At 52.6% G+C, this 13,429-nt stretch overlaps 1 protein-coding gene and 1 long non-coding RNA gene across 2 annotated transcripts in view; both read left to right on the top strand.

Annotated features, from left to right (window-relative positions):
* LOC147647258 (uncharacterized) overlaps positions 1 to 13,429 on the top strand; it is a 387,407-nt gene that overhangs the window by 325,495 nt on the left and 48,483 nt on the right. Inside the window, exon 11 of the mRNA XM_086872454.1 lies at positions 3,493 to 4,090. Within this exon, the coding sequence (XP_086728580.1) occupies positions 3,493 to 4,090 (598 nt within the window). The remainder of the gene's footprint in view (positions 1 to 3,492; positions 4,091 to 13,429) is intronic.
* On the top strand, positions 1,539 to 3,398 carry LOC147647271 (uncharacterized). Its single transcript, XR_015281656.1, has 3 exons — positions 1,539 to 1,594; positions 3,036 to 3,125; positions 3,301 to 3,398. It is a non-coding gene; the product is annotated as an uncharacterized LOC147647271 (long non-coding RNA).

Raw genomic sequence — 13,429 nt, forward strand, 5'->3', positions numbered from 1 at the left:
AGACCAGTAGGGTTATCCAAAGGACAATGAGGAAGAGGAGAAGCCTTCACCAAAAGACCACCAAAAGAAGACTGAAGACCCCCTAACAACAAGTGAGGCATGTGCCATGAAGAAAAGTGATGTAAAGTCAGAAAAACTTGAGATAGGAGGGAACTTAGAGGAAACATTAAGAAATATGTATAAGGATACAGTATATAAGTTTAGCTTGAAGTGCTTTGTTTTGAATGTGAGGCAGGGTGGGAAGCCTCTGTACCCTGGTCAGTTTTGCTTATGCTTTAATAATACTTAATTACTAGCAGATTACATATATAAATTTTAATGTTTTATTAAACTGTATTGTTTTACTAAACTGTACTCTTTTATACCACATTACTATTCAGTTTAGTAAATTGTATCCATTTTCAATTAAACTGCCATTAACCCCAGGGACCTAGTTGTCAAAATTCTAATTTCATTTATAACAATATTTTAACAAAGAAGGCTGTTACAACAACATTGGTATTTAACAAACATGACACAACATGAGCTATATTAACAAAGAGGGCCCCTTACGGTGACAACATTCTACTGTTCAAACTGTAAAACATCTTTGTGTACTGATCAGGAGGTCACGATTTACTCTTTACAATCCTGATGCTGAATGTCTCCTGAGGAGGTCTGGTCAGGGAGAAGAATGAGCCCCTTGTGGGCTGCCCCTGTTTGGACAACCTGCTCCTCACCCCGAGCCTCAGCATGTCTGACATCGCCCACCTGGGACTGACATCCCAAAACATTGAAAACATTTCTCTTTATAATTTTTCTTTATAATTAAAATCTAATTAATTAATAAAAATAAAATTTTATTTTTATAATACTATTATTCTGTATTTTTATAACCTAATTTTTATATTTATATAAAAGAATTGCTACGTTTTTAGCAACTAAAAACATTATCGGTCCTTGGTTCAAAGTAGCACATTTCCTTTCATTAATTAATTGACCACTATTTCTCCCTCTTTATGCTAATTACACATATTTTTAGTCCTTTGATCATCATTTTTATCATTTTCTCAGACAGGGTAAAAGGGGCCACTTTGGGGTCCATGGGGACTTTTCTGAGGAACATTTGGGGCAGTTCTGGGTCGGGGGACGGAACTTAGAGAGAACTTGGGGGTCTGGAGGACACATGGGGAGCCAGGAGGGCATTTGGAGCGGCATTTAGGGATTCTGTGAGACAATTCGGCGTTCGGGGGAGCACTTGGAGGTCCAGGGGGGCACTTGGAGGTCAGGGAGGGGAATCTGGGGGCCCTTCGGGGTCCGGGCGGGCACTTGGGGGGCTGTAACGGGGAATCTCTGGGTCGCGGGGGATGATGGGAGTTGTAGGCGCCGGTATAATGAGGCTTAATGGCGCCGCGGAGCATCACGGGAGTTATAGGCGCAGCTCCAATAGGTTCCGGTAAGGCGCGGGGCATGACGGGAGATGAAGTCCCGCCCGGAATAGCGCTCTATGGGCGCCGCGGAGCATGATGGGAGCTGTAGTCCCGGAAGTGGCTCGGAAGGCGCGTTCGGCGGTGTGGGGAAGCGCTTGGAGAAGACTTCTGCGTCCGAGCTGCAGGTGCTCGGGGCGAATGTACACGGCTCGGGAGCACTTGGGGGGAACCTGGGGAGCTGTGACCGGGCTCTTTAGGTCGCGGGGCACGGCAGGAGGTTTGGGCGCGGAACTGTGTTGTGGGATGATGGGAGATGAATTCCCAGGAGTGGCTGGAAGGGGAATCTGTGGGGTCGGGAGCATTCGGGGATCCAGGGACACTTTGGGGGGTCCCGAACGGGCGCTGAGGGGGCACTCGGGGATCCTGAAGGGTCTGGGGGACACATGGGACCTATGGGGGGCGATCCCGGGGTTCTGGGGAGTGCAGGGCATATTCGCAGTTCCTCACAGCCTGGTCTCAATTGCCCCCTGGAGGCTCCTACTCACTGCCAGTCTGATCCCAGTATGATCCCAGTATGATGTCAGTACACACCCAGTGCAATCTCAGCCACTGCCAGGATGATCCCAGTACAAACCAGTCCCTGCCAGTGCTGCCACTCCTGGGATCCCCCAGCCCTCTCTGTGTTCCCTGGTCCCACATCTCCCCAGAGGAGCCCCAAGGGCTGGCAGTCCCCAGCCAGGGTCCCCAGCCAGCCCCAGGTTGGATCTGCAGCCCCCAATTTTCCCAGTTTCCCTCTCCTTTTCCCCGGGCCGGGTTCCCCCCGTCCCCAGCGGGTGGGAGCAGTGGAGAGCCCCGCGCTGCCCATCCCGACCTGTCCCGGCTCCATCCCCGCTCCTGCCGTGGGCTGTGAGGGGTTTGGGAACAGGGCACCGAGGGTGTCACTGCTCCTGGGGGAGGAGGAGGAGGGATGGAAGAGGAGGGATGAAGAAGGAGAGTGAGAGAAGATGGAAGTAGGAGCACGAGGTGGGGTTAGGGAGGAGGCGGATGAGGAGGGATGGAAGAGGAGGGACAAAGGAAGATCATAGAAAGGAGGAGGAAGCACGAGGTTGAGCACTCCCTGAATTCACAGCCCCTCAACCGTGGGATCATCACCCCCCATCCCAGAAATGACAGGAGAGGGGGAGCTTGGCCCAGATAACCTGGAGGGTTCCTGGGTTGGGTTTTTTCGTGGGTGATGTTTGAAGAATGAAGAACTAAAAAGCTGAGTGGAAAATGCCCCTTGGGGGGACACTGGGGGGTCCCAGCATCCCTAAGTGGGGAGGTCGAAACGGGAGGAACTTTTTGGATTCCTGGCACTTTCAGCAGGCTGGGGAGGGAAGGGACCGAGTAAACGGGGAACCCCCAGTACAAGCGTGACCCCCAGCAGCTGGGACAGGGGGGAACCCCTGAACACCAAAGGGGAGAGAGCAGAGACAGGGAACTCCTGGGAGATATTTTCAGGGCTGAATCTTGGTGTTTGAGGGGTTTATATGGGCACCAGCTGCCCAGTGACTTCTAAAGGTGGACTTGGAGAGAAGAAACCCCTTAATCGTATGTGCTTATGAATTGTATTTTTCCCCAAACCAGGATTTCCCATTCCCAGACCTTGGCCAGATGGAGAAGGAGGCTGTGAGGAAGAGGAAGATGCACCAGGACACCCCGACAGATGAGGAGGAAGTCAGTGCCTCTTTCCCCCTCTCTCCTGCTCCATCTCCCAGCCCAGCCTGGCCCCCGGCTGCAGGACAACCCCGCTGCCGACGCCGTCCTGCCGGGGACGCATTGGGGGGATCTCCTTCCCCTTCCCTCTGGCACGGAGGCAAATCCCATCCTCTCCTTGTCCTTCCTCCCCCAGACAAGGAGCTGAGGATGGAGACCAGAGAGGACAAATCCCCACGGCAGAACCTCATGGAAGAGGCCACTGTGAGCAGCTCTACGGTGCCGGAATCCAATGGGGAGGAAAATCCCCAGAGATCCCACAGGAGGAGGGGCTCCAAACCCATCCCAGGGTGCTCTGAGGAGGAAAGACCCACCCTGTGCTGGGAAGGCGGCCAGAGATCCAGCCAGGGCTCTGAGCTGGTGGTCCATGAGCAGCTTCAGGATGGGGAGAAGCCCTACAAGTGCTTGGAGTGTGGGAAGAGCTTCAGCCAGAGCAACAGCCTGATCCGCCACCAGATGATCCACACTGGGGAATGGGCCTACGAGTGTGGGGAATGTGGGAAGGGCTTCAGCTGCAGCTCCCAACTCGTCCGTCACCAGCGCATCCACACTGGGGAGAGGCCCTACGAGTGTCCTGAGTGTGGGAAGAGTTTTCACAGCAGCTCCAAACTTGTCCTGCACCAGCGGATTCACACGGATGAGAGGCCCTTCTGCTGCCCCGACTGTGGGGAAGGCTTCAAGCAAAACTCCAACCTCATCACCCACCGGCGCATCCACACTGGGGAGAGGCCCTACAAGTGTGGGGAATGTGGGAAGAGCTTCAGAAACAGCTCTAACTTGATCATCCACCAGAGGATCCACACTGGGGAACGTCCCTATGAGTGTGGGGAGTGTGGAATGACCTTCAGCCAGAGGTCCCATCTGACCAAGCACCAGATGATCCACACTGGGGTGAGGCCCTACGAGTGTGCTGAGTGTGGGAAGAGGTTTCAGACCAGCTCAGATCTCCTCGTGCACCAGCGGATTCACACGGATGAGAGGCCCTTCCGCTGCCCTGACTGCAGGAAGGGCTTCAAGCACAACTCCACCCTCATCAGGCACCAGCGCATCCACACTGGGGAGAGGCCCTACGAGTGTCCCCAGTGTGGGAAGAGCTTCAGCCAGAGCTCTCACTTGACCCAGCACCAACAGAGGCACCGGTAAGGGAAGCCCTGCGAGTGCCCCAAGTGCAGGAAGAGCTTCGTGCACTGCCCCAGCTCCATCCCCATCAGAGGACCCACGTTGGGCAGAGCTCTGATGACCCACGTTCCCAGTGATCTGTGTTGGGAACACACTGGGCTGGTGGTCATTTTATTTTAGTTCTGTCTCTTGATTCATCTTCATCCCTATAAAAGAGACAAAATTTGGGTAGAAGTCTACAAATTCGTCAAAGGCATCTAAAGCCTCACTTTTTAGCAGTGCTTTAAGGGAATTTGGGATTCAAGTAGATACTTGGGAGGACTTGGGGATTGTGGGGGTATCTGTTGTAGTTTTCTCCATTTCTTGTCACTCAAAGAGATGAGAGGGTTCAATCTGTCACCTCAAAACCACTCAATGCCACTGAATTCTACTCATTCCCACCCAGAATTCCTGGATTCCACAGCTTTTCAGGGTATGATGTCTTAAGTTTTAGCTTTCATATTTTTCATATTCTGCACTGCCTTGGATTGTAGTTTTGAACTTCCTATTAAGTGTTAGTGAGCTCTCTTCACAGAGTAGGTAGACAAAACAATTCCTTTTCTAGCTTCATACCAAGGACAATTGTTACAAGTTCCATGCCCAAGAGCATGAACAAGGGTGGACTGAAGAGAGAAAACAGGAAGGATGTGACTTCATCATCTGAAGCTGTAACTGGACAATGAACCCAAATATGCAGATGGACCTAAACTTCTGAAAACGTGAGACCTTGTGATCGCTTGTCCTGGCCTGGCTCTTGTACTGCCTATGGTGTATTTAAATCCTTCTAATAAACTTTATTCTTAACTCTCTTTGGGCTGTTCTAGGCCAGCCTTCTGAAGGCATCAGGTGGAATGGGGTTGGAAGGGGATTGGGTGAAGTGGGATGCAGATCAGGAGGGGTGAGATGGGCATTGGGTGGGGCAGGATGGGTGGGATGGAATTTAGGAGGTGTGAAATGTGGGAAATAGAGCTTGGGAAGGCATTTTGCTGTCCAGCAGGGATGGGATGGGTTGGGGTTGGGATTGGGGAGGTGAGGTGGGGTCTGCAATGAGACAGCCAAAGTTTGGGGATGATGAAGGGAGCAGGAGGCCATTACTGAGTTTTTCTGTGAGATTCCCCTGCCCAGGGATGCAAAGATTTAGTTTCAAATGAACACTGTTAAAGTGAGAGGCGTGGGCAAGAGGGAATTCCATCCCTCAGCCTCAGAGGATGGGCCCTGTGAGCCCAGGGAGAAACTCCACCCTGGACCCCTCGTGGGGTGGCAGCCCAGGGATTTCTGATTGGGTTTGGGCCCCTGGGGTTTTTCCCTTGCTGTGTTCCCAGTGGTTCCTGACCTTGAACTCCACCCTGATTCTCGAACCCCATCTCCCTGCCTCTGTTTGGGGCTGTCTCTGGATCTGAGTTTGTTCCTGAGCTGAATAAATGGTTTCCTGAGCAGAATCCCGTCTCGTTGGTGTCCCACGCCTGTTCCTGGCAACTGTGGCTGCCCTGGACATGATCCTGCAGCCCTGGAATGCAAGACCCTGCAAACTGGAGACCCGCCCTTGACCCCCTAAAAAACCAAAAATTCCCTAAAATTTGCCCAAATCTCCCCAAATTCCCTTAATTTCCCTAAACTGGCCTTTTTGTTCCCTTCGCTGCCTCTGCAGACGGTGTTTTGGGGATACCCCCAGGAATTTGCAGGGGGTCTCTCCTCCCCTGCCACCCCCAAAAAACCCACTGCTTCTGGGAAAAAAATTCCCCCAAATCCCTTTGATTCAAGGGGGAGTTCCCGCATTTTTTATGCATTTTTTGGGGGTTCCCCCCAAATTTTTCAGTTTTTTTTACCTTTTTTTGCCAGTTTTTTTTTTGGTTTTGGCATTTTTCAAAGTGAAATTTTTGGAGGGGGGGGTTCCCCCAATTTTTTGGGGGGGGCCCCTCAATTATTTCCTGGGAATTCGACCCCTCCCTCGATATATCCTTTGTCCCCCTCCCCCCAAATTGGGTTGTGGGGATTTTTTTTTCTTTTTTCTTTTTTTTTTTTTTCTGTTTTTCTTTATTTTTACCTTTCCCTACCCTTGTATTCTTTTTTCCTCTTTTAATTTATTTGTACTTAATTGGGGGGGCTCAGGGGCAGGAATTTTGGGGAGGGGTCGCCTGGGGGGGCTAGAAAATTTGGGGAGACACCCATTCCTTCAAAAAACAGGAAAAATCACAGGAATTCTGGTGTTTTCCCCCCCATCCCAAGGTGTGAAAAATATGAAATAAAAAATTTACGTTCTCAACTTTTCTGGAGATTTTTGGGGAGGGAGTTGCGATTTTGGGGTGGAGGGTTGGGGAGGAGTTGCTGTTTTTTTGCAGGGGAGTCTCCCAGGTTTTGGGGTGGAATTTGGGAATTTGGGGGAATTTGGAGGTTTGGCGGGAAATTTGGGGTGTTGGGGAGAAACTTTGAGGGTCCTGGGGGAATTTTGAGGTTTTAGGGCAGAAATTTTAGGATTTTTTTTGTAACATTTGGGTGTAGGTGGAGGAAATTTGGGGTTTTAGGGAGAACTTTGGGTTTCTCAGGGGGAGGATTTGGGATTTTGGGAAAGAAATTGGGGTTTGGGGGGGAAATTTGGTGGTTTTGGGGGAAATTTGGGGGGGGGGAATTTTGGGGGTTTTGATGAATTCTGGGGTTTTGAGGGGAAATTTGGGTTTGGGAGAAATTTGGAGTTTTGGGGTGGGATTTTGAGTCTTGGGTGGATTTGGGACTTTGGGGGGAGTATGGGGGGTTTGGGGTTTTTGGGGTGATTTGTGAGGAATTTTGGTATTTTTGGGGAGGAATTTGGTGGTTTTGGGGGGAACTGCAGGGGTCCTGGGGGGGTTCTGATTTTGGGAAGGGGATTTGGGAGAATTTTTTGGGTTTGGGGGAATTTCCATTGATGGGGAGGGGTCCTGATCCCACTGAGGAGGGGCACTTTGGGGAGGCCTGAATTTGGGGAGGGGTCTCAAGCGGGATTCCCGATTTTGGGGCAGGGTTTGGGTTGGATTTGGGGAGATTTTCCAGCGATGGGGAGGCATCTCAGGAGTGCGATTTGAGGAGAGGTCTCATCAGAGCCCCATCCTGAGCTGGAAGCGAGGGGGATGTTGGGAGTGGAATCTGGGGAGGATCCGGGGGGAGATTTTCCAGCCATGAGGAAGGGTCCCGGTCCCGGGGCAGTTCCTGAATTTGGGGAGCAGTCTGGAATTTGGGAGGGGTCTCATTGGGGCAGCAGGAGGGGCTAGAAGGGGGGCAGGATGTTGGCACAGCCGCTCTCCAGGGGGGCCGTGGGCAGCTCCTCGGGGGGTGCCGGGGGTCGCGGCCGCAGGCGCTGCAGCAGCGAGGTCAGGAACAGGAACAGCTCTGCCCGCACCAGCGCCTCCCCCAGGCACAGCCGCTGCCCTGTGGGGAGGGGGCGTCAGCACCGCCCCACCACAAAGGGTCCGGGGTCCCAAAAGGGTCTGTGATCCCAAAAGGGTCAGGGGGTCCCAAAAGGAGCTGGGGGTTTCAGGGGTTGGGGATCCCAAAAGGGCCTAGGGGATTCCACAGGGTCTGGGGACTTTGGGGGCTACGGGATCCCAAAAGGGTCTGGGGTTCCAAGAGGGTCTGGACTACTCCAAAAAGGGTTGGGGGGTCCCTAAAGGGTCTGGGAGCTTTGGGATTGGGGTCCAAAAATGGTCTGGGGGTTTCAGGGGTGGGGGTCCCAAATGGGTCTGGGGTCCCCACCCCGAGGAATTTTGGGATTCCAAAAGAATGTAGGGCCACACGCCAAAGGAATTTGGGGATTTTTGGGATTCCAGAAGGATTTAGGGCCCCACCCCAAGGATTTATGGGATTTTTGGGGTGCCCACTGACCGAGAAGGGCACAAAGGCCTCATTGCACTGGAACTGACCCTGCTCATCTAGGATGTTCCCAGGGTCAAATTTTGAGGATTTTTGAAGGATTTAGGGTTGTATAGGACTGAGCTCAGCAGGGGGTAAATGTCTGTGTCCTGTGGGGTCAGGTGTGTGGCCAGAAGTGTCATTTGGGGTCAGGTGTGGGGTCAGAGGAGTCCTTTAGAGTAATTTGGGGTTATTTGTGGTGATTTGGGTTCATTGGAGTCATTTGGGGTTACTAGGGTGTAAGAGACAGTCTGAAGTTTCCCTCATCTGCCTTACAACCATCACAAGAACAGAGACCAAGACCCTGAAGACCCCAAGGGACTTTGTGCAGGGGTTCTGGCCTGGTTGAGGTGGAAGCTTGCCAGGTGATGGTTTGCAGGTGTGCTTGTTGTGCTGTCAAGGTACACTGCCTTCATTCCTGCTGCTGAGCAGGGACTTGTAAGGAGCGGCCTGTTCTGTACCTTACACCTGCTTCCCAGAGCAAGGGGTCTCATCACAATAGCCTGGGAATTTCCCCACCTCTTGGCCAGCTGCCCCTTGCTTTGAAACAGACTGTAAAAGTGACTTTTCCAAGTTACTTTCTTTGAGAGAGATCTCCCCATGGAAGAAGACACCGGTGACCCCGTCTCGTCTGTTGGTAACTATAACCACCTCTTTTCTCTCTTTACGTTGGCTCTTTACCCCTCTCTCCCTCTTTCCCTCTCTCCCTCTTTCTCTCCCCCTCTCATCTATCACACAACACATGTTGCTGGCACTAAAATAAAGGTGCATTATTGCTGTTGTGATTTAAACTGAAATCCCCTGGTGTCCTTTTTGCACTCTGAGCTCAAACGAACCTCTCACGACTCCCACTTGTGTTAGGGGATCGTGACACTCGGGAGCGGGGTGACCCAAGGTGCGGCTTAGAGCAAATGCTCCACGGCACAAGGATATTGGTAGGCACATGGTGGAGACAAGGATGAGGAGGAGACCTCCAGTATGGGTTCCAAAGGCTTTTACTCCACTGCAGGGTCCAGGGACTGAAGACTGAGAACACAACTGTGTGGGGGGGTTTTTATATGGGGGAGGCCAGAGGGAGGGTACAAAATTTTAACCAATAGGAAGAAGCTGTGGGAGGAGTGGAAGGTTCCATTCAACAATACAATAGGGGAAACAAGGGGAGCAGAGTGGGTCACATGGGCCAATGGGGCATTGGAGATCAGGGGATTTCCAGAGGGGTGGCTCAGGTAGGAGGCTGGCCTAAGGGAAGACTGACAAATGGGTGTAATGACAGATGGGGAACATGAGAAAACAAGGGGTGGGCTTGAGGCAGGATTTGATAGGTGGGTAGGAGGATACAAACTAGGAGCAAACCAATGACTTAGGGGAATAATAGGAGAAACCATTCAAACAAAACACACCACAACAATAGAACTGTTAACCATTACAGGAGGTGGCATCTTCAGGAGGCAATGGATGTGAGTGAGCCCTTGCCACATTGACACTGATTGTTCTGTGTAGAAAGGGACACTGAGAACTTGCCTCCAGCATTCTCCATGGATCTCAAACTGCCATGTGCCAGGGCTTCCAGATAATCCATGTTCTGATCTCAATCTAGAAGGGAGAACAGATCAGAACCCTTTCCATGGTGCCCCCAGCAGAGCTGCATCCGCCTTTGTCCAGCAGGAAAAGGGATGCGGGAAAAGCGGGCAGGTGCCACCCTGCTCTATTTGTGTGCCAGACCTGAGCCTCAAATGTTTCTGGTTTCTTAGCTAATTTCTCCATGGCTCCTCTTTAACATGAGCAAAAGAAGAGCATCACGCAATCCAGTCTGGCAAATAAGTGAACAGCTGAGTGCTTCCACTAAATTAAAAACCCAATGTGCTTGAAAGCCGACCTTCTGTTCACTCAGGCCTCCTCACCTTTGTAGATTGGGTGAGTTTATAATACTGGTATGTGGGTTTTAGGAGTATGTGGGTTTTTATCTGTGATAGAGATGAGGAAGTGTTGAACTCGTTCCAATGAGCTGCCAAAAGCAGTGACTTTAGTCCCTCTTTGGCTGGGGAGTAGCACCGGCCTTGTTGAACACCGGCAGCAGCACGAGCAGGACTCCTCCAGCAGCAGGGACACGCCACAAGCCAGCAGGGAACTGTGGCACCAGAGGGGACCGTGGCACCAGAGGGGACCGTGGCACCAGAGGGGAGGGTGGCACCAGCCATGCCCAAGGTCTGAACAGGGTGGCAAAGTCAGGTGGTGCTACCCGGCTGCATGAACAGCCCAGGCAAGGCGTGGTGAGGAGCCAGGTCTGGGGGCCATCCAAGGAGTCCTGTCAAGAGCAAATGGTTCTAATATTCTCTCTGGGACAAAAAAGGAGCAATCTTTAGGGTGAACTCGTGCTAATAAATATTTGCTCACATATGGTGGGGTTTCTCTGCAAATGGGCTTTGATGGGAAATTTCTGACCACATTTAGTTTTACTCTTTAAGTCGAGCACCTGAGTAGCTTTGTTAAGGAATGGAGAATTGTTTGTAGCTCAGTATTTTCTCAGGAGGAGCCTTACATTTTAGCACAGGAGGAAGGTAAGGCAAAGTTTAAAAGCTTTCCCCTCCTGAAGTGACACACTTTCTGAGGAGTCTGTGAGGAGAATTCCCCTCAGCCACTGCCAGGGCTGTTTGCCTCCTCTGCAGGCTCAGGATTCTGGGAGTTCCACGAGCCTCAGCTCCCACAGTATTTTCCTCTGAATATTTCTTGTTTTGCAGTACACAGGGAGAATATTTTGTGCTAGATTCTCTTCTGGGTTTTGAGGTGAATCTTAGTAATTCTGTTGATTTTCCTGTCCAGACGAACTTTTGGTAGATAGGAAGGAAAAGGGAAGAAGTACCATGGAAAATCAATTGCTCAAAATCTGAGAGGCTCAACCACAGTAAAAATGAAGTCTAAATTGAGGAATTTTTTAATTTTTTTTTTTCCCTTGCTAGGTGGGGTAAAACATGAAGTGTTAATAAAGTTCTTTGAAAAGATTCAGCAAGCACCTAGCTATATGAAAATCAAAAGAATGAAGGATGAGACGGGGCATGGGAAGAATCTTCAGCCCTTCCCTGTTGAAAGTAAAACAGTAGGAAAACTGCCTCTGGCTGTTACCCACAGGTAATGTGTTATTTGTAGCCAAGAGCAGATGGCCCAAGCTGTTGGTGGCCCAAGCCCTGCCGTGGCTGGCCCACTTTCAGTCCTAACTGGACCAGGGTGGCCGGCTCGGGAGGGGAGGAGGTGGGGGGATCTCAGGGGGCTTCTGCTTCACAGCCGGGCTGGGGGGCCGTGGGGGAGGCACGGAGTGCTGGTGTTCTGCTTTCTGGAACGATTCCTGCTTCTGAGGCCACGTCTGAGAGCTGTCAAACCGGACAGTCTTTGGGCTCCCTGGGGGCGAGGGAGAGTCGCGCCTTCTTGGCCGGGAAGCTGGAGCTGCAGCAGGGCGACTGTGGAGAGAAGAGGTGGCTGAGGCCCCCAGCTGCCGCTGGCACACAGGGACCCTCCTGCACAGCAGGGCCCAGAGCTGCCAAGGCTCCCCAGCACGGCTGGAGCTGCTGGCACAGCTTGGCCCAGCTGGACAGCTGCCCCTCAAGGCCCTGGAGAGCAGGGGATGGCTCTGGGCAGGGTCCCTGGCCAGGAGCGGGCCCCAGAGTGCCTCTGCCTTTCAAGGGCAATCTCGTCCCCGCTCTTTCTCCTGCCCACCTTGCTTTGCCTCTGCCTGCTGCTCCTGGGGCTGCTCTTGGCCAGGCAGCCTCAGTGGCAGCCAGCACTGGCTGCAGCCCCAGCGGGCTCCCCAGGACAAGGCCCAGCAATTAAGAGGCCAATGAAAGCCCTGGGCAGCAGCAGAACTCTCAGCAGAGTGTTTTGGGCAGCCAAGGACTATCCACAAGTCCACAGCAGCTTCACTGGGAATGTTTCTTTTCTACAACAGACTTTCAAAAGAAGCTGTTTGAGGGAAAAATGAACGAAACACTCACCGTTTTGTCTTCCAGACATACCAGATTCCAACACAGCATAAAATGAAGACAAGCACCAAACAAAGCAGGCCTGCCATTAATTCTAGCCAACAGCGTGTTCCCTGACAGAAACCTCTTCCGATGCCCTTCTGGGAATTGGGAACACGTGTTGTGCCGGCTGCATCTGTGGGAGCAATGGGCAGCGTGAGGCCTGTGCTGTGCTCCACTGCTGAGCTGGCAGCACGGTGGGTATGTCCAGGATATTCCCTGTTTCCCCCAGAGCTGGGGCCTGCAGGCACCTTGCCAGCCCTTGGCACAGGCTGTGCCACCCAATAAAACCCAGAAAGCTGAGAGGGGGACCTAGGGACAGCACAGCTGCTTGGGCAGTGACTCCTTCCAGGGCCACGGGCCAAACCCATCCCTGAGCAGCCACTGCCACCCCTGACCCTCCCTGCTCCGTGACAGCTCCCCCAGCCCAAGGGGACAGAGCCAGGCCCTGTCAGGGGCCAGTGCAGCCCCTGCCCAGTTGGGAGCCAGGGCTGGCTGTGGCCCTGGGCTCACAGCAGGGCTCCCGCTCGGGGCTGCTCCTGTGTTTTGGGCCTCTGGATGCTTAGGGCCAGCTCCAGGAGCAGCTGCTGTGGGAGGGAGATGTTGGTGAACGAGTCCCTTTTCCTAAGGGCTGGGAATGAGCTCCAGAGGCCTGGAAGCTGCAGCACCTCCAGCTTTGGCTGCTGCTCAGCCGTGCAAGGGCCAGCCATGGGGGAAGAGTTGCTGGCACACAGCCCGGCCGAGGGAGAGCCCAGCACAGCAATTACCTCCTGTGCCTGGGCCTGGCATCTCCTCCTTTCCTGCATCAGGAGCTGGCACAGAGACGTTGCTTCCTCTAGCATATGTCATTGTCTGCACAGGCATTTCCTCCAGCACTTGAGAAAGGAAAAAGAGACAGCTGGATGAGATAGAACTGTTCGCCATTAGGTGAGGTGGTATCTTCAGGAGGCAATACTTGTCAAATCATGGATAAGGATCAAGAGGAAAAGCCAGGTTATTGGGGCTGGGTCAGGGCCCTCCCTCCTCCAAACAGTCCCTACACCTGATCTAGCCCAAGACCGGGAAATTGCAAGGGATCTCAGGTTGTTTATGACCCTTGCTGCACTTTGGGCTCCCTGTCAGCTGATGCCAAATGCCTTCCTGCAGAGGCTGGGGAGAAGCTGCAGCCAGGCCAGGCTGGGAAACAGCCCTGCAGGGCATGAAAGCAGCAGAGGGGCA

The sequence above is a fragment of the Cyanistes caeruleus genome, unplaced genomic scaffold (genome assembly GCF_971803275.1).
Source record: "Cyanistes caeruleus unplaced genomic scaffold, bCyaCae1.hap1.1 HAP1_SCAFFOLD_65, whole genome shotgun sequence".
Classification (NCBI taxonomy): domain Eukaryota; kingdom Metazoa; phylum Chordata; class Aves; order Passeriformes; family Paridae; genus Cyanistes; species Cyanistes caeruleus.